We start from the raw sequence: 23109 nt of genomic DNA, 5'->3' as shown, positions 1-23109 counted from the left end.
AAAATGGGTAAAAAGTAAGTGGAGGAGGGAACTGCGTAGTAAAGTGTGGCAAAGAGAGAAGGAGGCAAGTTGGGAAGGAAACAAGAAGAGAAGAAGAGTAAATGAGGAATAATGTGTGAGGAAGAGAGGAAGGAAGGAAGGAAGGAAGGAAGGAAGGGAAAAACTAGATGAATAAGAAGGTGGGAGAGAGAGTTGGAAAGAAATAAGGGGAAGAAAGAGGAAAGGAAAGCTAAATAACAAAACAGGTAAAACAGAAGCAGAGTAAATGAGTGAACCAATGAGGAGGGTAGGAAGAAAAAGAAGAAACAGAGGAAGAATGTGCGGCTATCAATTTCTAATAATTTCAAAGGAGGAGGCGTAATATTTTGGCTGGAGGGAGTCAAAATAAAACCCCAGGATGGGTTTTATTGATCCCTCGTGAAGTCTGTTTGTACATGTTTACGAGGCAAATAGAGAGAGAGGAAGATGATGAGAGGAAGGATGGGGAACAGAGTGGTAAAGAGGGAGCGTGGAGGCGGCCAGCGGTGTGTAAATGCAGGTGGGCCGCATCGATCCAAGTCTGCAGGCTCTTCATCGACTGAGCAGCAGATGAGGACTGATTACACCGCTGTTTAGAAGCACATGAAAGGAAACGCTAGTATCGTTCAGACAGGTTCCCTCCTCCCCCTCTGTGACCATTAATGGCTTTGAAAAAAACTTCATGAATACAGTCGTCTGTCCGATATGTGACCTGCGGGCCATCGAATCGAACACACAGGTGTGGAGAGTCACAGATGAGAAAGATCAAAATCGCTTGTCAGTATCAATGCTGTAGTCCCATTTACGTTCATCTTTACATTTGTCTCCTGTCCTGTCCAGAATTGATTTTATACACCTACACTTAAATTTAACCATGTGTGCATCTTTATGTGCCAAAAATGAAATCTGCCTTGATTTTCCCACCCAGGTGTAACGTCCAGAGGGTGCTGTTGCCTCTATGGGCCTCAGTAGGTAAAGTTACGCAGGCTGTGCTCAGTTATTCATACCTAGTATGTTACCAGTCCGTACGGAAGAGAGATTGGTGTACTGCTTGTTAGTAGTTCATTCCATGAGCCAGGCTGGGAAAAATTGTGGTTCCATTTTAAAAAGCATTTGCTGTGCAGTGTCTGCTTGTGCAGGTCGGAATAAACTGATTCGTTCCTATTGTCCTCTGTGCAGACTTAACAGCTCGGCATTAACATGCTTTGTGGCTCCTGTAGCTTACAGTTAGGTCAGCTGGCAGGCTTTGTGTGTTGTAGCCGCTGGTGCTAAATATCTCGTCCACTTGCTTAGCAGTGTGATAACCAGGAACCTTAAGAAAAGGGCAGGCTCACGTGTTGCGCTGCAATCCTTTCTTGCCAGTTGACATGTCTGCTCTGAGCAGACAGCGAGGACAAAGAGGGAAGAAAGTGAACAATGGGATGAGTTTTGTTGTCACTGGTGAGACCTGATGAGAGGTCACAGGAAGTAACTTGACGAGAGATCACAGGATGTGTCCATTATGATAAAAATGAAGGTTAATTCATACAAAATGAGCAAAATCATATTTAAAGGTACCAGTGGTCCCAACACTGGTCTACAACACAAACTCACATGGATGGAGTCCAACCAGACGAAGGTTTTACTTTTTCAGAATAAACTGCAATCCATCTCTGATTTTACTTTGCTGCACTATGTCTTTTACTTTATATTAGATCTGATCTGCCCAAGATACATGAAGGGTATTTCCTATCCCGATGACCTCCCCACGTGGGCCAACGCCTTCGCAGTTGAATAGAGGTCAAAGAGAGTGTACATGCTGGCGCATGTCACTCAGGCCCTCCTAGCAGTATGCTCTTAGACCCAACAAATGGGTAGAAGAACCTAAATGAACGTTTCTAGCAGAAAAAGAGAGCTAGAGGATGGATGAAGCTGAGATAAGAAGGGTTGCTGTGTCTGCAGCTGTACACCCTCCCCTACTGGTCTAAGCTACTCTGCTTCCCGACTCACTTCTCTGTCTGCAGGAGGAGGAGAGACAGAGAGAGAGAGAGAGAAAAAGAGAGATGGTAGTGGATTGACATTGGGTTACAAGCAAGACATGGCTGGCCCGATAGTAAAGATGGTGGGATTTAAGTATAATACATACATACTCTTTTGGAAAGGCTTCGAAGAAGATTGAATTAAATTAAGATAGGAATCCAGGTAATGCTGTTTAGGTATTTAATTTAAAATGTAAAGGACATAAAAGGTAATGATGAAATTTGTGTTTTCCTCCAATGGAATCTTACTGAAAGTCTTTAAGCAGTTCACACCCTGTCCAACTGTGAAGATAATAATGACTTTTTTAAAGGAAACATGGACGAAGTTTTTATGACAGTAAGGCTCAAAGTTGTCATATTTAGGCTAACTAAATTATTGGCTATTAGAGATTATAAAGTATTCATGAATTTTAAAGGTTTGTACACCTCATCATCAGAAAACATGAATGCGGTATGTGTGCCTTCAAACTGAACCATATGCAAGTGTTATAGTGCTTCGTCAAAAGCAACCAGACATGTTGTAGATTCTGGAAGGAGTTTCATCCAAAAAGCTTCTTAAATTCTGACTGATCTCTGTAGAGTCAACCGTACAGAAGTTGAATGCCTGCTTATCATCCAGGTAGATATTAATATCTAATAGTGCTGAGAATCTTTAGGTTATATTGTATGGCTCTTATATAATCTAAATGTAAAGCAAAAAATAAGAATAGCCTACAAAAATAAGGTTGACTGAACGTTCACTGTGGATGGTTTTATTATTGAAATATCTGTGAGTCGATTTTCATACAGAAGTAAAATGAATGGAAACCAGCGGCTGCCTAGAAGGTACGAAATCAATCTAAAGTTCACTTTGCTTTAGAAAAGTATATACCACTCATAGCTAATGGGCTATAACATTAAAGTATATTACTTAATTATAACATAAGGCAGAAATTATACCTCTGAGATCACATACCTTTTCAATGTCAAATGACTGCCTTCCTTCATTTTATGCATGGAGCACAAGTGTTCTAAGCAACTTTATGCAATTTAATCAAATCATTGATGCATAAACAATTTCAAAGTTAATATGCCCACACAGTTTTGTTTTATGTCAAAAGTTCCTTCTGTGAATGTGCCCACTTGGGTCTATTTTTGAAATCTCATGCTGCATGACACTAGCCAGAAATACTGTAGATGTTGACGTACACTGCTGTCTTGGTTTGGACAAAACTGCCAGCAAATGAAATTCTTGGTCTTGTCTTGGTTTAGCAGAATGAACTCAGACACTTTATCTTTACATAGAAACATTACTTACAATTGTGAGCCATAATTCATGTTAGACTGATCATATTGATACTGTGTGCACATGACTGAATGTGTCTTATACCCACATTACTGTATGGTATAGGATTTGGTCTATTTTGTCTCATGAGAATAAAAAAACCACACATAGAAGACAGGAAGTTGATTGAATATTTATGAATATCAAATATTTGTCCTAAAAATGAACAGATATAGACTATTTTCTTACCAAGGTTAATATAGTAAACTAAACCCGAACTACAAGCTAACTGATATCATATTGTGTACTTACAAAACTAACTAAAATAAAACAGAAAATGTCTTTAGTTTTAGTCTTTGTCAAGTTTAGTCAAATTTTTCAACACAACAAGCCTGAGGAGGCATTTAACTAAACTTTAAACCTTTAAATTTACTACCTACTACCTACTTAAAATGTTTTAAAACTCAGAACTTAACTGAAACAAGCAAGCAACTAACTGAATTGAAAATAAAAATAAAAACTAATGAAAAATACAAATCTATAACAACTCAGTGAAGATACACCAATGGTCAAAAGTATGTAGACAAAGTTGATGCCCAAACATGACAATACATGTGAGTTGAACATGTAATTCCAAAACCATGTGCATTAATCTGAAGCTATAACAGCCTCCACTCCTCTGATTTCAAGCTTTCCACCAGATTCTGGAACCTGACAGCAGGGATTTACTCCCATTCAGAAACAAGAGCATTAGGGAAGACTGATGTGGGGTGATAAACATTTGGCCCACAGTTGGAGTTGTAGTTCATCCCAAAGATGTTAGATGAGTTTGAGGTTAGAGCTCTGCGCAGGACAGTCAAATTCTTCTACACTAAACAAGATGAAACAATTCTTTATGGACCTGGCTTTCTTTGTGGGGGCATTGTCATGTTGAAATAGGTATGCTGTAACAATAAAAAAAAATGGTGCTAACAGGCCAAAACCATGAAACACAGCTGCAGAACAAAAGGTTGAAGGGTTGTATGCATAATTTGTGGCTGTATAGTGTAAGAAATTCCACTTTTCATTCAGATGATATGTTATAACACTCCCCAATACCACTTCTGGAAAGTGTCTATTGTAGTAAAGCAGAACAGATGAAAAGGGACATTTGAATCAGGTACAGCCGCATTCATTCTTTATGAAACAGACTCATTAGACTCATCAAATGTGTTTGCTGCGAGCATTCAGAAACTGTTTCATGTATGTTTTTTTCAGAAAGCACAGAGTGCAAATGAATGAACTGAAAATGAGCTTAAAACACACACAGACACACACACACACACACACACACACACACACACACACACACACACACACACACACACACTGCCATGCTAATCAGCTCGGCCCAACACTTTTCAAGTCGACGTACCCGGCAGGCCTATTTGCGGAGGAATATCAAACGTCCTGCTCACTATCATTCTTTCCAATTAGAGGCTCAGGACTTCATTACTGCCGTCCTGCCGGCTGCAGGCTTCAAACACGTACAGACAGACAGACAGGCGGACATCACAGTTCAGGCTTTTAACTTATCTTTTACAATCTTTGTGGAAGATTGAAGGACATTAACCACTGTGTGCTCAGAAATGTCCATCTGTCTGTCTGCTTGTCTAACTTTAGCTTTCTCTGTCCCAACTGCTGTGTCTAAACTGCATGCCGGGTTGTTGCTTTCTAAATAGCTGCACATCAGTTTCTTTTGGTTGTTTATCCTGCAAGAGTAGAGATGATTTTTATTCCCCTTTCTGCAATATCTTTGACATTACTGCCACTAAGGCCTGAGAGCGATGGGGAAATGCACACTATGAAAAGACACCACATCAAGTTTTATACCACGCTGGGTGTTCATGTGACTTTAGTAGGATAATAACATAAGGTTATTTGTTTAATTTGTACAAGTCTTTATATTTGTATTTAAACTTTAATGCAATATGTGGATGAAATTTCCAATTTTATTATTTCATCAAAATGTTATGTCCCCTTGCATCTAAACGTTATCTTTCCTACCCCAAGACATTTGGTGTCCTCTTGTATTGAGAACAGCTCAGAATACATGCTGAGCTACTAATAATGCACCACTGTCAAGACTAATATTCCACAGCCACTTTAGCAGCTCTGTGAGGCTGTACTTAGACACAAAGTTGCTTTGAGCTAAATGCTAACATCAGTATGCAAACATGCTCACAGGAATAATGTTAAGAGGATTTTTTGCAGGTATAATGCTTATTATGTTGTTGGCTCTGGGACACACGTGGGAGAAAAATCTAAATCAGGACACAATTCACTGCAGTGTGAACAACGTAATTGAGCTTGGACATCCCTCTGTTCCTCTCTTTCACTTCTTTCTTTCCTGTGTTCATGATGGTGGGGGGTGAGAAAGTGGAGGTATGGAGTTGGCAGTGGGGAGACATGATCAGATGATCTCCTGATGCAGTCACTTTAATCATCTTTGTCCCTGGGTGCTGACTGATTACCGCTGAAAGGCTCATCTTTCAACTATGGTGATGCTGATGACGATGTGCGTGTCTGTGTGTGTGTGAATGATAAATGAACATTTTTGGCTGACTTAGTAAGGTAGAAGTAATATAATATATAACTAACATACATTTCTTTGTGAGTAAGATTAAAAAAACTCAGGATTTAAAACAGGAGAGTGACTGGGAAGTTTAGAGTTTTTTTTAATGGTCACAAGAAAGAAGAAATAGTAAGAGGCAGAGTCTGAGCAAGAATGTGTGGCATTAAGAGATGGAGCACAGATCTGGAGCCAGGCTGGTTATTTGGAGTTGGATAATTTGGCCTTTCCCGCACAGGTTTAGCACATGACGAACACAGCTAATGATGACCAGATGAGTGTCTCGCTGCAAGCTGTCTGCTATCAAAAATCCCCCTCTCATTTTTTATTGTTTTTTTACCTTAAGCTCTCATCTCAAACAAGTTTTGACAAATGTATTAATTTTAACTGTTAATCCACATCAAAAACTGCCCTGTAATCTTCCAAGCTACCAGCAGTGCCTCCAAAAATACACATACACTGTTGTTTTTGTATAATTCTATGCTGGATGACAGCTCGTCACTCGGTGCAGGCTTGGATGGATGTTGCAGCTGTCACCGTGGATGGCTGCCGTGTACCTGCTGTCGCCGATGCCACACAGGCATTGTTAAAATGTCTCTCACTTTCTTGCCGATCACTGTCGGGCTCGCCTGTTACTCCGGCGGCAGTGTCTCTGCGCACTGTCAGCATATTTATGCAAAAGAAAAAAAAAAGAAAAAGCAGAAGTTGGGGAGTGATATGACCCAGGGTAAATGATTTATATTCACCTGCAGTGTGGGAGAAATTGTCGGTGGCTTGTCACGTCTTACCTAGCGGGCTGTAATCCGCCCGCTGCATACTGTATGTGACGAGTCGAACTTGAGTTGAGTAAAAGAGATCCATCTGTCACCAGACTGCCATAGTTAGCTTCTCTTTCTCCTTTTTTCTTTTTTTTTTCTAGCCTACTCTCTCACATTTTCTTTTTTTCCTCCATTTCTCTGTCTCCCCTTTCTCAATTTTGCTCCCTATTCCTTCTATATTCAGTACTTACTTTGATCTCTATTCTCTCTCTTTACTTTCACTAATCCGCTGGCTGCATACACTATTTGACAGCCTAAACTTAGTGTTGAGGTGGAGAATTGCCCCCCTTCATAAAAGCTGCTGATTTCCTTATAGCATTCAAAGGAGAAAGGGCAAAGCTTCTCAGTAGGGAGTGCTGGCTATTTATTAGAAAGGGCTGCTGGCTACACCTCCAGTCTGACTGAAATACTAAAAGGGAAGAATATTATATACTCTGCAGCAGAGAAAATGAGAGTGAGAAAATGATGGAATGAGAGAGAAAGATAATAGAGGGCAGAGAGAAAAAAAAAATTTAATGGGTGAATATTAAACTTCCTGGTCTTGCATAGCTCTGGGTGGCAGGTCTCTCTGTCTTTAGGATGTTAAATACTTACATCCAGAGGTTTGCAGTTTGTTGTGATGACTGTGCCGTCAAGTGTAGCTTTGCAGTTCCTGTATTGAAACATACTAAGTTCCATACTAGTTTGATCTCTCTTGGGATGGTGATGTCGTTTTGTTGTTTTTTTTTGGTCCATCAGTCAGTCAAACACTCCTGTCCATACTGAAATATACTATTGGACAGATGTTTTCATGGGCCCCAGAGGATTAATGCTTATGACTTGATGATCCCTTGGTGTTTCATATAGTGAAGCCAGCATGTATGCAATCATGCTAATCTTTACATCCTAAGCGTGTTATTATGCAAGCTAAAGGTTAATCAGCACGCTAAATGTTTTGGCACAAAACTCAACCACGTAGGCTGAGAAACAACTTTGTCATTGTGTTCATGTGTTTTTATTTCTATGACTTCTTTGCCTGTTATTGATGTCAAGCATTAGCAGAGTTACATACCAGATTTATTTAGCCATCATACACAATTAAGGATTTAATTTGATCAAACAAGAGGGTTTCTCTTTCTGGACTTCAAATAGTTCAAATTGAATATTCATACAGGAATGAATGTATTACCAAAGATGTGGAAGCACCAACCTTAAAAGTTGTTATGTGATGTTATATTTTATTGTTGTTTTAAAAACTGGGCACAGTAAACCTGCCTCTATTTTTGTGTCTGCAAATACAGACAGCGTAGTTCTTGCAGAGGTCTCAAAGTCATTCTGGGAAATGTAGGCAATCACCAGTTGCAGCAGAGGAGGTTGAGGCTGATTGCGGGGAAAGTGGGTACACCATAATAGTAAATTACAACACTTCATCAGAAAATCACTACGGAATACACCAAACATCACAAATCGGTTTTATCTAACAGCCTGAGTGTGGGATTTCCTCTGACAGGATCAGAGCATGTTTCATGCAGTTAGACGTCCAGTCAGTGGTCATAATTTCTCGGTTAGACATCCAAAGACCATCACAGATTTGTCGAGCTTCCGCCTGCAGTATTTTTACACAGCTGTCCATTTTGACTGAAGTGTTACAGGTCCCATGGTTGTGATCATGCTGAACAGTCATCATTTACATCTGTGGATTAAATTTAATTGAATTTAGAGATGTCACTGCTGGTTAATTACATCCAGCAGGACTTTGTCTATTGGTGCCTGCTGTTTTTATCGTGTTAATGCATTCATACAATATACAGTAAGTTAGTTACAGTGAGCTGTGTGACTGCACATGTTAATCCATCTCCCATGTATTGGGGAAGAACGTGACATTAATATGCATGTATGATCTAACCACCTATGTGTGTCTGTATATGACTAAGTGCATTTAAATGCAGCACAATACTGTATAGTTGATTATAATTTTTATTTTAGTATTTTGCATTAGAAGAAAGAAGAAGAAGAAGAGGAAGAAGAAGAAGAAGAAGATATACTTTATTGATCCCCTAGGGGAAATTGTTCTTTCCACTCTTTTTTTTTAATACACACACACACACACACAAATGCAAACTTCATGCACTTGTGGACATGCAAAGGGGAGAGAGATGGTGGAGTGATGGGGCTGCAATGTTACCGGTGCCCCATGAGTATGTTAAGGGGTTAGGTGCTTTGCTCATGGGTACCTCGGCAGTGCACAGGAAGTGAAACTGGTATCTCTCCAGCTACCAGTCCACACTCCATATTTTTGTGGTCTGTCAGTTTCAGTTGATGGTTACTGTGCAAGCTGAGTAGCGATGGAATATATGGTCTATCTAGAAACCAGGTCATGCAGTCCAACTCCTGTGATAGAAATGTACATTTCGTGCTCATACTGAAATTACAAGGTCTAAATTATAAATGTACCATTGATAGCAAATTCAATTAGATTTACCATTATTAATATTAATAACTTCAGTAACATGCATTGAGGTTCTCTCAGATTCACAACTTCAAACAATAATGTAGTGTGGTGTGATGCCCCACTGGCTTCCCATTAGCAAAACTGTGTTTATTGAAACACTTGACGATGCCCTTTCTAACCCACATTTAACTCAGGTCTTTGTGAGAAAGACAAGTAGTATTAAGTCCAAAACAACATACAGATACAGAGTAGATGTAAAAAGAATTTAAACAAAAGTATTCAGTTATCTTTCAGTATGTAACATAATGAGCCACTTAATTTATGTTAAAAAAGGACAAGAAAACATTAAAAGATGACAGAGAAACAATGTAGTGTGACAATGCATCAAAATAAATGCAGGATTTTGGTTTCCGGTTATTGCTGCTCATGTATAGTCCACGACCATCACCAATCATTGAAATTATTCCTGGAGGGAGTTTCTTCTGTGCCTTGTATGTCTCCGTATTTCATCACCTCTGAGATACTTCAGGCCACAACTGATGATATCTGCCCCTGGTCTGACTACTACCTCATAAACACAAACACACACACACACACTGATACACGCACATTCACATATACACGGATACACATGGACACACAGCTGCTCACACAGACACATTCATCATTAATAGTATCATTTATTTTCTCACCCTACCCCCCCCCACACACCCCCCACCCCCACACACACCCCCCACCCCCATGAACATGTCAGTGCTGTGACGTATTGCTGCTGTCTGCTCAGTATTCATGTGGAGCCTGCGATCAGAAAATCAGATAGATCAAATTTTATTCACAGAGGTGCACATGAATGGAGTCGTCACACTCTGCGCAGTACAAATAAAGAGAGCAGAGAAAAAATATAAACATCTGCAGTGTCACAATGTCAATGATCTGTGGTATTTAATGTGATTAAATGTCTTGTCTTCAAACTCTTCATCAATGTCTAACACCCAACTAGAGCCTGACAGATACTGGATTTTCTGGCCGACACAGTCTATATCCAGCCTTTGCCACAAAAAAATGTGTTTCTACATTTTCAAATGGGGGGAGCAGAGAAAGGCAGGGTTTTGTCAAGTGGTCAGGTTAGTTCCAGAAGTGAACATCAACTGTTCATGTGCGGGCACTAATCTGGCAGTAAGTATAACAGCGTAAGAGCAACTCTGGTGCATGTACAGTACAGCCTCACATTGTTTTAATAAAGAAGTTATTCTATAATCAGCATCAATGTTTTTAGGTTGTTGTGTTTTAAGTGTAGTGCTGGTTGCCTCGGTGAGGAGTTGAAGGTATGCAGCCTGTGGCCTACAGATCTTTATGCAACAGCTCAGTGCAGCTAATCTTTTTTTCTCTATCCCTCCAATGTAAAAATTAAAGAAGACCCACTGACAAAAACAGACAGTCAGTGGGACCAGTGCATTGTGTTTCTGCTGTGAGTGCTTCACAATAAAAGCAATCCAAAGCAGTTACTGGTACAGCTCTGAAATGTAACCGTGAGGCTGATATCAATGAGATAACAGTAAAGCTGGAGAACATGCATTGCTTCTTGTAAATTATGCATAGGTAGCTAATTGAAACCTGCACTCTAACAGCCGATTTGACAGTAACAATAAAGAATAAAGATGTGATTTTGTCAATACATTAAACTGGCATTAAAAACTGGCTTTGTTTAACAAATTTCAGCAAAGTGAATAAGATCAATTTTGTATCAGTTCAGTAACATAGTGCTATCTTCTTTATAGAAATGGTTGCTGAGGATCAGGGGTCATATTTTGTACACATAAAAAATATATTGCTCATAAAGCTAAGTCATTTATCACTGATGGCCCTAAAATAACCCCCTAAATTTTCCAGCAGACTTGTGTGTTGCTGTGTTGGGAAACATTAAAGTTATCGTTATCTCAAATAAACTTTGAAAAAGTTTCAAATACAAATAAAACAACAAACAAGCCATTAAAATGTACATATATATCCATATATACATTAAAAGAAAGAACAATTTCCCCCAAACTGCTGACTGTGTGGGTCCATCAATGTGTTTAAATTTTCAATATGGATGATGAAAATGGTGGTATGAATAAAATAAAATGACACTGGTTTTATCCTCTAAACTAGCGAGCTAAGACAGAGTGACAGCCAGAAGCAAAGTTAAGAGCTTTTTGTTCTTTTTATTCCGACTGAGAGCTGGGATTTCTAATGTGAGACTTCTGTTTTATCTTCACTCACTTTACTGGAGGAAAGAGTCAGTGACATGCACCGAGGCTTCCACTTCACTTTACATCCTCCTCTCTGTACTCTGGCTCTAACTGACTGAACAGTAGGTATTTAAATGTCACCGGAGCTTTCATGAGCTACTGGAAACAGAGATTTTTATTTTTTTTATTTTGTAAGCCTTCAGTTTTGTTTCGCCTCCCAGACATGATTCTTTAAAGAATTCTGATTCAGTATATATATATATATATATATTATATATAGCATTTATTTGTATTACACATATTATATTTACTTGTTTGTGCATGTTTTTTAAAACTTTAAATACTGGATTTCATCTTGTCTCTACAAGCTAAATTTCAACAAGAGTCAAATCCACTTGGGTAACAAAAAACAATGAAAAAATGAGAACAGAAGTCGCTCCACCTGTAGCAGTCATTAAGAGGAGAGTTATCTCTCCCACATGGGCGAGTCAAAGCTCCACTTTGCATAAAGATATTTTATTTCCCTGACTTTTCGACAGGTTGAGCTGTGTTATGAAGAGCTCCCTGGAGGAACGAGAGTGTTGTAAATATATCCAGACATCAGGGAAGCTCAACCATTAAATGCCTGTTTTGCTGAAAAATACTCAAACTTGTCAAAATTGTCCTGCCACGATTAAATCTGTCCAGGCAGCTTCAACATAAATGACCTAAATAAGACAAAGTTGTGGTTGCATAATTAAAATCATATGTATATAAGTATTAGAGTTTTCCCTAATGTTTGGACAATTTTTATTTTTCCTTTTATTACTTCAGTATTTACAACAGTTTAACAAATATTGTATTTGACAAGGCTGGACGTTTTTGTTGAAACTTGAACATGTGTCACGAAGTGAGAGGTGTTTGGATTCCCAGCGGGAACCTTTGAAACATATTTAGTCATGGCCATTGATTCTGCACCTGAAGCTTTGTTGATTTGATGTACCTGAATGCTTCAGTTTACTCAAGCTGAGCTGCTGTATTGGCACTACAGTCAATCCTCAGGGTAAGGGCAAGCCCAGTAGTATAATAAAGTATTTTATGAAACTCTAAAACTTTTTCTTTTAGCTATTGTTAATTATTATTAGTAATTAATTCATTCTTAGCATCGAGACTAATTTCTTTCCATAATTTGAAGACATCTCAGACTTTTCTCAGGCACAGCTCCTCATTGTCCTAATGCTAACATGCATCGGCTAACATTTAGCAAATCATACCTGTCTGTCCATCCATGACGTATTGTTTATACATTGTAAAGCCGTCTGAAAGAAAAGCAAAATTCTGGGTTATAAAAATAAAGTTGACTGCACATTTTAGTATGTGGTTGAAAGGAGTCCAATGTTATCTGACTCTTTATAGTTGCTTGTTTGTAATGTTAATCAGTAAGTAAAAAAATTGTACTGGACCAAATGTTATTTTAAATACACACATACTTTATCCTATCACAGATCACCATCCTGTTGCTTCTCATTTGTAACCCTTAGTGAGAGTCACCTCACTGCCTACTGGGGGTCATGAATAAAAAAGCACGATTGAAATCCAGTCTTCCAAACAGACTGGCTGGCACAGTAAACAGAGCATGTTTTTGAGTTCATGTTTTTCTGAACTCTCTGTGCTGCTCTGAGGTGCTATAGCAGAAGCTTTAAATGTATTCTTCCACTTCATGATGAAATAACATTTTAAGTTTAAAAATACCCTCATGATGTTCCATCACAGTATTCTTCCCTATCAAATGTGAGTCCATGTTATCAGTGAGGCGAGGTGAGTTGAGGGCCGCCGTGCGTGCTGACTGGAGCCGTATAGATTGGCGGAGTCTCAGAGATTATGTCCATTGATCGGACAGGAGGGGTTTGTGGTTTCAATTGACAGCGGCCTCCTGTCTGATGTTGTGTTCTGTGTTTTCAGGAGCCGAAGGAGCCGTGTTCAGCAAATCAGTGGAGACGCCACATGTCAGGGCCGAGCCGTTCAAAGAGCTGAGGTGAGTCGGCATCTGTTTTAATTATAGCACACAAATACACATGTAAAGATGTGCAGGGAATACATACATATGTGACAGCACATATGTACATAAACTGAGGCCAAAACAGTGCGAACTGTAATCGATTTGTTCTGAGAGTAAACTGCACAAATACTGCAGCACTTTTAATGTAATGCAATATTAAACACCTACACAAAAAACAAATGTACCAAAACTTTAGCACACACATACGTGCATTTAAATAGATGCAAAAATGTGTGAACTGCGTAGAGATAATTTGGATTAGTCCATTGACAAACAAATATCGTCAACAATGTTGTTAATTTGGATATGCTTTATCTGCATGAGTGGGTATTAGGGGACATTTCCTAAGGATTTGTGTACCTCCAAATTGTTCTCCCTCTAAGGCTTTATGCTGGTAAAATGGAAGAAAAGAAACTCTTAAATATTGTGTGGTTGTGCTCATATGTATTTTAAAGTATAAAATATTTAAAATATGGGAGGAGAGATTTGAATTTATACTGAACCTGAGTTTTCATTGCTGACCACTACAGCAGAGGAAATTAAATGAAAAATCTAACATCAGGAAAATACAGGGGTAAAATCTACTGATTTTGATCAGTTTAGACAATGTAAGCACTTTTGCAAAAATGTTTTATTATATATATATATATATTTATTATAAAGTGTCCATTCAGCACAACAACACAAGACAAAAAAAAATCACTAATACAGCAGGCTCATCTGTTTCCCTTAGTGGCATCCTTCCTCTGTATGTTTGTCCAGTCTGCTGTTATATGATTCAAGAAGCCAATTAAATACCTATTCAGTTAGACCACTCGTTTTTATCTGTTTGCAGCAATAATCTAGTCAGGTACTCACGCACACTTACACTAGCTGAATTCTACACATTACCACTGCAGTCTAATGTCCCAGTACTAATCACAGAAACCCCACATTTTGATTGTAATGCCAATATTTGAATTGATGATGCATGGTTTATTGATGAATCATCATTGCCTTACTAATGGCTTCAAAACCAAGTTTGATTCATCATATGCATTTACTGGCCCTTTTTATTAATATAATTTTGCCCAAAGAACTCTCTGTGCTGTGTCCACAGATTTTGTAGTAAAAGATTTAGGATCCATAGTATGAGCTCATTCCAACATTTGTATGCCCTTTTTTTAAATTGTGCAGATTGTATTTGCACGTGTTTCATAAGACTTCCTCAACTTATTCAAGTGCATAGAATATCTTGGCACCTTTCAACTGACAGGGGAGAAAAGAGGTGAAAACTGGGTAAAGAGGCAGGATTTAAATGTAGAAAATCTATGAAGAGGTGGAAAGAGTTCTTTTCCATGGGCAATTAGTGCCCCTGTCCAGTAATGTCTGTCTGTCTGCAGCAGCCAGGATCAGTGCTGTGTTAAGTAATCTTAAGACATCAATGTGTGACCCCCACCTGTGAATCTTCCTTTTCATCTTCATCAGTCCCTCAACCTTTTCTAAATGAACACTCAGTTCATTAAAATCAACAAACATCAGAGCAACATATCCTGTATCAGGGGGAAATGAACAGCATAAGATGAGAGAGAAGACTAAAGAGAAGCAGAGAGAAACCAGAGGAAGATTTGGCTAAGAAGAGATATATAGAGAAAATCTGAGACATGCTGTGAGGGTGAGGGGAAGAGGTGAAAAGGAAGCTGCCTATTCGCAGAGCCGGCCCTAGCACTTTTGGAGCCCTAGGCCAAATCTGTTCAGGAGACCTCCTGAAGACTCTCAGACTCCTTTTAAGTGCATTTATAATACAGTAGACTATAACCCTGGTTTATCCTATACACATAATTATTTATATTCACATTATATGTCCATTGGAATTAAATATTGTGTTGCTCCGTGTCTGCTAGATGTATAAAGGGGCAAATGTTTGGTAGCATGTCAACTTCTATATCTATATACAGTATATATATGAGGACTGTGTGTCTGTCAGCTAATTGTTCAGTTCTTCTGACCCTAAGTAGCCAGTCTCTATGTGCCACAAGGGATCAAATGGCAGCCACCTTTCAAGAGTTTGAGAATCACAAGACTTAAGACGGACAACCACTTTAAGATGGACAGGGTTCACAAGTTATCAGCTCCTTGACAGGAATCAGTCAAATTCAACTCTGACTGGTTGTGTGGCTGCATCCTCCTTCATTCTCCACTGCTGTATACATGTCTTGTGCTTATATATTTGTGTGTGTGTGTGTGTGTGTGTGTGTGTGTGTGTGTGTGTGTGTGTGTGTGTTTACCATGTGTGGGCAGCCAAAGATGTCTCCTTGGCGTAAATGTCTTGTTTATCATCTTTCTCCCGCCTGCTGTCAGATGTGATGACAGTCAATCAGAGCAGAGAGAGGAAGAGAGACCCATTGTGACAGTGGCGAGAGGGATGTTTATAACAGAACAAATGAGAGAAGAATGAGATAAGAAGAAAAAAGGACAGGTAGAGAGAGCTACAGCGTGACAGTGAAAGAGTGAAAAGGGTAAAAGTAAATGACTAAGACAAGACAAACTGTGAAATAGAAAAACTAAATCCATGCATGAATTGTTGTTGTTTTTCTACCTAGTAATTAAAATATTAACCCTGTACACATGTGTTTTCACTTATTTTACCTGATTAGAGCTCTTCTCAGTACGAATGGGCATGTATAGACTGTGCTTAATTGACATCTCTCTCACACCTTGCATCTGTTAAGTCTGGTAACCACATATAGTTCCCAGCATAGATCCACCCACCTCCAAGTTGCAGAAGTTTAGTCAACCAGAATAACTAGAAACACCTGTGAGGATCTTTGATGCCTGAAAAACAAAGCAAGTAACTATCTGCTTTTATATGGCGAAGTTAGTGAGTTAGAGACTTTGGTCCACAGTAAAATATGTAACAACTCCTGTCCACATTTAGAAGATTATTTTTATTTTGGTGACCCCGTGACTACAGCCGTTATTGAGGCAAAGGTTTCATTTACAGTAACAAAGAAAATGTAACTCATAATCTATAAACATACTCACGGTCCTCAGAGGATGCTCCATTGACATTTTGGAAGCATGATTTTTTGTCTTGCAATACCGTCAGCAAATGTTTTTCGTACCCAAGGTTCTTCATAATCTAAATGTAATGTCCACAGTCAGGCTACCCAGAGGACAAACACCTGTGATTTTAATGGCCTTTCCTCTATGGCCACTCACAGGGCAAACCTTATAATTGAAGAAATAGATTGCAGAAAAGGCAAAGAGACAAATGTATCCACTAAAAGCAATGTCAAAAGAAGAGATTTACACAATGCCATATGTTTTGGCAAAATGTGTTCAACTTCACTTGTCTGGTAATGTGCTTGTTTTGCTTCATTCTTCTTCAGGACACTTTTACGGTAGACGACTCCTTCTCAATTCCCCAACCATTTATGTTCACTGCTCATAGCTATTGCTGTTCTTCATTGCTAATTTGCAATGGTAATCTGAAATGTGATACTCTGCAACACATGCTAATTAAGTTTCAGCATGCTTATTCAACCAACGCATTTTAGCACAGGGCTAACATTTCGTCAGTCTTATACTGGAGTAAGGTTGTAGGAAAGAAGTTGTTCTCAGTTCCCTGCTACATAACCAAAACCAAGACCAACGTTCATCCCCATAAATAGATGCACACATACATCTGTGTTTGGGCCCTGGACACTTTGAACACCATAGAAACAACCAAGTCACACCCTAACAACCTACCCAAACACTAAAACACATGCAGCCATAAAGCACCGTCCTAAAAACCAGAAACACCCTGGGTAAAACCAACAACAAATTTCAAGCAGGAACCAGACCTAAATGTTCTTTAGAAAATTGCCACATTGTTGCAGTGACTGTTTTGTGACTGTTCTGTGACTGTTCTATCTATATAGCACGCTGACATTCTTTGATCTGAATTGAAAGAAAGCATAGAGGGAATGTGGTGGAAAGGCTGTGAAGTGAAAATAAGAAAATCTAGAAAGAAGAAAAAGAGAGATGACAAAAGTACAAAGTGTGAAGATTAAAGAACAAGAGGGAGTGAGGAAGAAATATGTGAGCAACAATAAAAGAGCTTGAAAGGACATAGTATAGAAGACTGGCAAAACCTAAACACCACCAAAAAAGGAAAGAAAAGCAATTTTTTGTCAGAGAGAAAGGCAGGAAGAAGTACGTGAGTAAAAGAAAGAGAAACAAGGGGTTGAGACGTAATACACAGAAAAAAAAGCTCTAGCAACAGAGAAGAAATGCTGCAGAGATGACAAGACAGGAATTAGGGGTCGGATAGAGAAGGACTTTGATGACAAATATGTAATAACAGTATTTCAGTGGTGTGTGCACTGAGATGAACTGTGATTCATCAATCACTGCTGCTTTCCTCTCAAAATCATCATTTCAAACAATAAAAAGTGGGAAAAAAAGTCCCGTCAGTGCACAGATCATTTCTGAGCGACGCTCCAAAGTCTCTCATCATGTGATTGTCCGTATAATTTGACAGTCAGAGTCTACAGCGATGTGTTTTTTCTTTTCCTCTTCCCCCAGGTTTATGCATCTTTGGTGACAACTATCCAATTGAGAATGAAATATGGCACAAACTATCCAATTATGTCAGAAAAGGGGCGCGAGCTCACTGGAGCATGGCTAAAATCTAATCTTACTCTAATCTCTCCCAACCCCTTGGCAGGTAGCAATTGAGGATTCAAATCCTATTTCGGGATATCACATTAACCCCCAACACACACACAAACACACGCATCCCACCCAAAGCTGTCAGTATTTTATCGAAACTGTAACCATCATATCCATCTGCGTAGTAATGCCTTGTCAACAGGATGTGTCCTTGCATCAGACAAACGCCTTTGTGAAAGTGAAATGGCAGCGTGGGTGAATTTGATAGTCCACCTTGATTTATGTCCTGACCAATTCAGAGCAAAGATAACCAGAATAAATATGAAGCAATAAGAAGGAAAGTGAATGTGGGAAGAAAAGAAGCCATGGAAACCGCAGTGAGAAGAATTGTGAGGTTTATTTTTTTGCTTAAGGTGAAATGAGATGTGAAGTGGCTAACTTCGAGCTGAGACACTGAAAGTTTTCACATCATGAAAACTTTGATAGACTCACATTTGACTGACAGGAACAGCTTTTGTGTCACGACTCTTCCTGTATGGACAGTTTTTAGTGCTCTCCAATCTTCACTTTACAAAGGAACATAATGGTAACAGCAGTAACAGACAGAAACATACAGCAGGAAGCTCAGTTCAGTATCATCTGACACAAGTGCAAAATGTTCACAAGACAGTTTTCACAGTACAGCATATAATCATATTGAGATGGTTAAAGAAAACAGTTTTGATCGTGCAGCTCTTTTATAAATTGTTTATTATTAGTAGTAACAGTTGTTATATTTCATATTCTTTTACTATGTTAGGGCACTATTGGTACAATAAAAGTACAATAAACTTGTGTCTAACTCTGGCACATCTACAGTAATGTTTATCTGTGTGAATGTTCCCTATCAGTGTTCAGGATTTAGTGTCATCTGCAGGCGAAGCAACAGTACATCATATGTGCAGGTGGCACAGACAGTGCAATACCTGATATCCACCATGAAGGGATTAAACTGTAAAACATCATAAAACCTACTGCTGTGAGAAACCGGGATGATGGTTACGCACATAACAGTCCAATACAGAGCAGACTAGGAGAGAAAACAGCTCTCCATGCCTGAGGGAGATCGCACAGTTAAAACACCCCAAATAATCACTCTGAGAATCCTGTCAATATAGAGTGAGTCATAGAAAAACAGGAGACATCCCACAACTAATTAAAAAGCAGTGGTTGTTAATAGATATTAGATTGGAATAGTTATAATTAGAATCAATTAGATAAGAATAGATGTTTTTTTTACTCAACGTCAACATTTAACAGACAAACTGATGCGCAATTCAAAGTGCTCAGCGGTTGCAATCCATTCCTAATGAATATGCTTATGAGTCTTGTATCACATCAAGACTAAGTATCAAGACTTGAAATGCTTGTCCTTAAACACCTTATAAAATCTTCTATATCCTTTATATCTAATGACAGAAAGATACAACTCAGCAATTGTTTTCTAATCAGTCTGGAAACCGAGCGTCCGTCCATCAGCAGCGGCACCTGTTTCTACAGTACCTCAACATCACAGGACAGTGCTGCAGAAAAGATTTTTAATCATTAGAGGAGAAGCCATGACACTGCAGACCAACCTGACCACGATGATCTGTGTGGAGATCAGTGAACGTTGCCTTAAGCTCTTTTTTCTCTTTATCCTTTTCTGTCCCTCTCCTTGTCTTCCACTCTCCATCTAAGCTCGTTTCAACTCTTGCCGTCTCCAATCTCCTCTCCTCTCACACCTTACCCTCACTCTCCTCTCATCTTGCCTCTTCATCCTCAACCCGCACTCACTTCCCTTCCAACCTCTTCTTCTTCATTACGGCTTCTCTCAGTCCTCTTATTCTTTTGTTTTCTGTTGTCCCTTTCTTTGTTTTAGTTGTGCTCACTTGGCTTCTTCCATATTAATTTCTGAACAGAAACTCTAGTCTCTCTGTTTTACCTTTTTATTTAATTTATCATAACATTTAGCTGCAGAAGCCCATATAAGCAAAAGTTGACCAAAAAATAATACTGCAACAACAGAAAAAGAGGTATCCGGGCCCAGAACACAATCCTAATAAACAAAATTTCATTTCATATCACTACAAAAGAGATCACGACTTAAGGTCTGCACCATTAGCACCTATAAGCATTATCAGAATAAGCAGGAAAAATGCCCCTTCTCTTCATCTTCTTATCTTCTTATTCTCTCCTTCCCTTTCTGTCTGTTCTAATGTCACAGCCGCCCCTTTCGTTCTCCTCCTCTCTACCCTAGTTGTCCTCCACACCTTCAGCGGACTCTGATCTCAGTAATTGAGAGGATGGTCTGTTCCCCAGCAGAGTGTTTGGGTCATCCGCATGGCCGTTCACAAAGCCCTGCGAAGCAATCAGCTGCACTCGTTTCGGCCAAGATTGCCATTTAACCTATGATTTGCTGCGTGGCACAACTGCAGCCCATTTCAGCTCACCGTAGCTTATATATTTATAACACCAAACTGTTCTGACTGCTGTGTTCCTACAAGAAGCAGTGGCAGATAATTTGAAGAAGGCGTTGTCACCAAGGACAATGGAGTCACATGTAGAGCAAAAAGAGAGAGCGCAAAGCTGCCCACAGGTTTCAGGCTGTGCAAGTTTCCAATTTCTGTCATGTCAAAAATCTCCAATCATTTCTGTTGGTATCTTAAGGCAGGTGATATGAGGAGGAAGCGTAAAAAGTTATTAACCTTTGATCCCAGTTGCAGATATGAAATACCAAGAAAAAAGAGAGAGAAAGGATAAAAGGATGCAAGTGAACCTTTATTGATTGCTGTGGGGAAATGAGGTTATGGGAGCAGTAAGAGTAGGTGGCAACTGGGAAATAAAGATAAAAATGGAAAGCAAAGACAAAAATAGACAGTGGGATAAATAATATTAAAACAGTAAATAGTATGTAAAGTACATAAATATGACATTAGTTTGTTATTTTGGATTAAAGATTATTTAATCACATGCATTCTTGAATGAAAATTTTGTTTTGTACATATATAGTTATACATTTTTATGAAATATGAGAAACTGTTTGCATTAGAAAGAGACAAAAATAAGAACAAAGCAAATGGAAAAAGAACTTTCAATTCACAGGAACGTCGAGGAGGAAATGAATGAGGATGAGACAGAAATATTTCATTGGCTGACTCCCTGAGGAGCAACCTGGGAGACAGAGGGAGGGTGAGAGAAATGGGTGGGGGGCTTTGGAAGAAATAATGGGGGAGGGTTTTTTTTACTTCCCATCCATAGTTACTGAATATTCTAATAGATATTTTCAGTGTAGGAGAAACTTCTTCCCCTTCGTCCTCACCCAGTATTTCTTTGTAGGGGTGATAGGAACCTCAACCAAGAGCCACTGGATCTTTCCATGAGAAAGGGCAGATTTCATAGCTGAGAAATGTTAATTTGATTTGACAATTGTGATGCTACAAATTTATCCTATGCTTTGGTTTTGGACATAGGAACACCAAATTTCATCCAGTTTCTCCTCTTAAAGTTGCAAAGTCCTATCTCACTCTTCGGGTCATTGGGGATTCCCACCCACTTCACACACCTTTCGGTGTACTTCTTCATGATCTTTCATTTTGTTCCATGTGGTGTTTTATATTCTATGAAGCTGCATGAGGCCAGAACACATGAAGGCATGTCAACATTTCTCACCAACTTTGACAACATTTATGCTCTTTTCACATCCTGGCGAGGTGATCCCCCCTGCCGGATCACCTTTCCATGTACACAGCGCATCAAAGAACATGAGCTATGACTGATCAGGGTTCAGTGTATAGGTCTGACACATCTTGGCCAGGTCATGGAGGGAATTCATACATGTATGACAGCGTGACATAATCATGTGATTAGAAATCAAATTTAAAGGCATGTAGGGACTTCTCACATGACTATTGGTGAATATCTTTAGCTGACTACTAATACACTAGCTAGCAAACATGCTAGCGCTAGTTAGTCACAATAGCTCAAAGCTTCTCTCTGTTTTCTCTGTACAGTGCTGCTTCCTCCCCACTGGCATTTTGTGCTCAATATTTTACATAATTTCATTCAGTTAGGGGTTTTATTAAAGAAAACCACAGCCAGCAGGCAAGTTTGTTTTGATGCTAATGTAACAATAACTTCAGTTTTAGTACTGTGTCATAACTAGGCCTGTCTGTAAATCATTTCTCTGATGTGGAGACCTTTCTTCTCAGACAGAGGAGGTGAAATAAAAGTGGATGGTGACACACAGCTAATAAGCTACTGCAGGGTCCCCCATCCTGGACTTTTTAACTCTCTGTGTCCTTAACGGTCTGCACTATCAAGCCGAGCTGTTATTGCTCTCAAGTCAAAGTTTACTGAAGTTCAAAACATTTTAGCTGTTGTGAACAGGCCATAAACCATTCTTGGGCACTCATGTGGAGCACTCTGTTTCCACGGCCTCTGATTGCCACCAAAGTTGTTGAAGTTCAGGGGGTCGGGATGCCAACCACTGTACTCCAGCATCAACTTCCACTTAAAGCCAGAATGTGTGAGTTCTCCAACCCTCAAATTCAGAGCTTTTCTAAGGTCTGAAGCCTTTCAGTATTCTCACCATGACCTCCACGGGATCAATTTTGACTCTCTTGTTTTGCAAAGCACAAGATTAAAGCCTCGTCTATGTTCACTTAATGTCCAGATACAAGTCTGTTGACTGTAATCTGTTTTTATTTGCCCTCTGGTGGCATTGGTTAGCGAGAATACTAATAGGTTGTGTCAGCACTGTTGATGCAGGCAAAAAATAGAGAAACAAACAGAAGCAGGCGGATAGAGTGAGAGATTGGTCTGATATTTTTGGAGTGGAGGAGGCAAGATGCTTGAAAAACTGTTGCAAATTAATCCAATTTAATTGAGAGCTTGTTTTAAATAGTCGTATCATAAAAACTGAACACAATGTTGAAAATCAAACTGCAATGATGAGGCATTAGATGATATGTATTTAATTAATCACCATATTACACACACTGTAGTTAATAAGTGTTCAGGCT

At 39.1% G+C, this 23109-nt stretch overlaps 1 protein-coding gene across 3 annotated transcripts in view; it reads left to right on the top strand.

Moving 5' to 3' along the window:
* sgcd (sarcoglycan, delta (dystrophin-associated glycoprotein)) overlaps nt 1-23109 on the top strand; it is a 280526-nt gene that overhangs the window by 236722 nt on the left and 20695 nt on the right. For all 3 annotated transcript variants that reach the window (XM_051399910.1, XM_051399911.1, XM_051399909.1), the window contains one exon: nt 13333-13405. In XM_051399910.1, the coding sequence (XP_051255870.1) occupies nt 13333-13405 (73 nt within the window). The remainder of the gene's footprint in view (nt 1-13332; nt 13406-23109) is intronic.

Source organism: Dicentrarchus labrax, unplaced genomic scaffold (assembly GCF_905237075.1).
Source record: "Dicentrarchus labrax unplaced genomic scaffold, dlabrax2021, whole genome shotgun sequence".
NCBI classification, from domain to species: domain Eukaryota; kingdom Metazoa; phylum Chordata; class Actinopteri; family Moronidae; genus Dicentrarchus; species Dicentrarchus labrax.
This window is presented reverse-complemented; position numbering and strand designations above follow the sequence as displayed.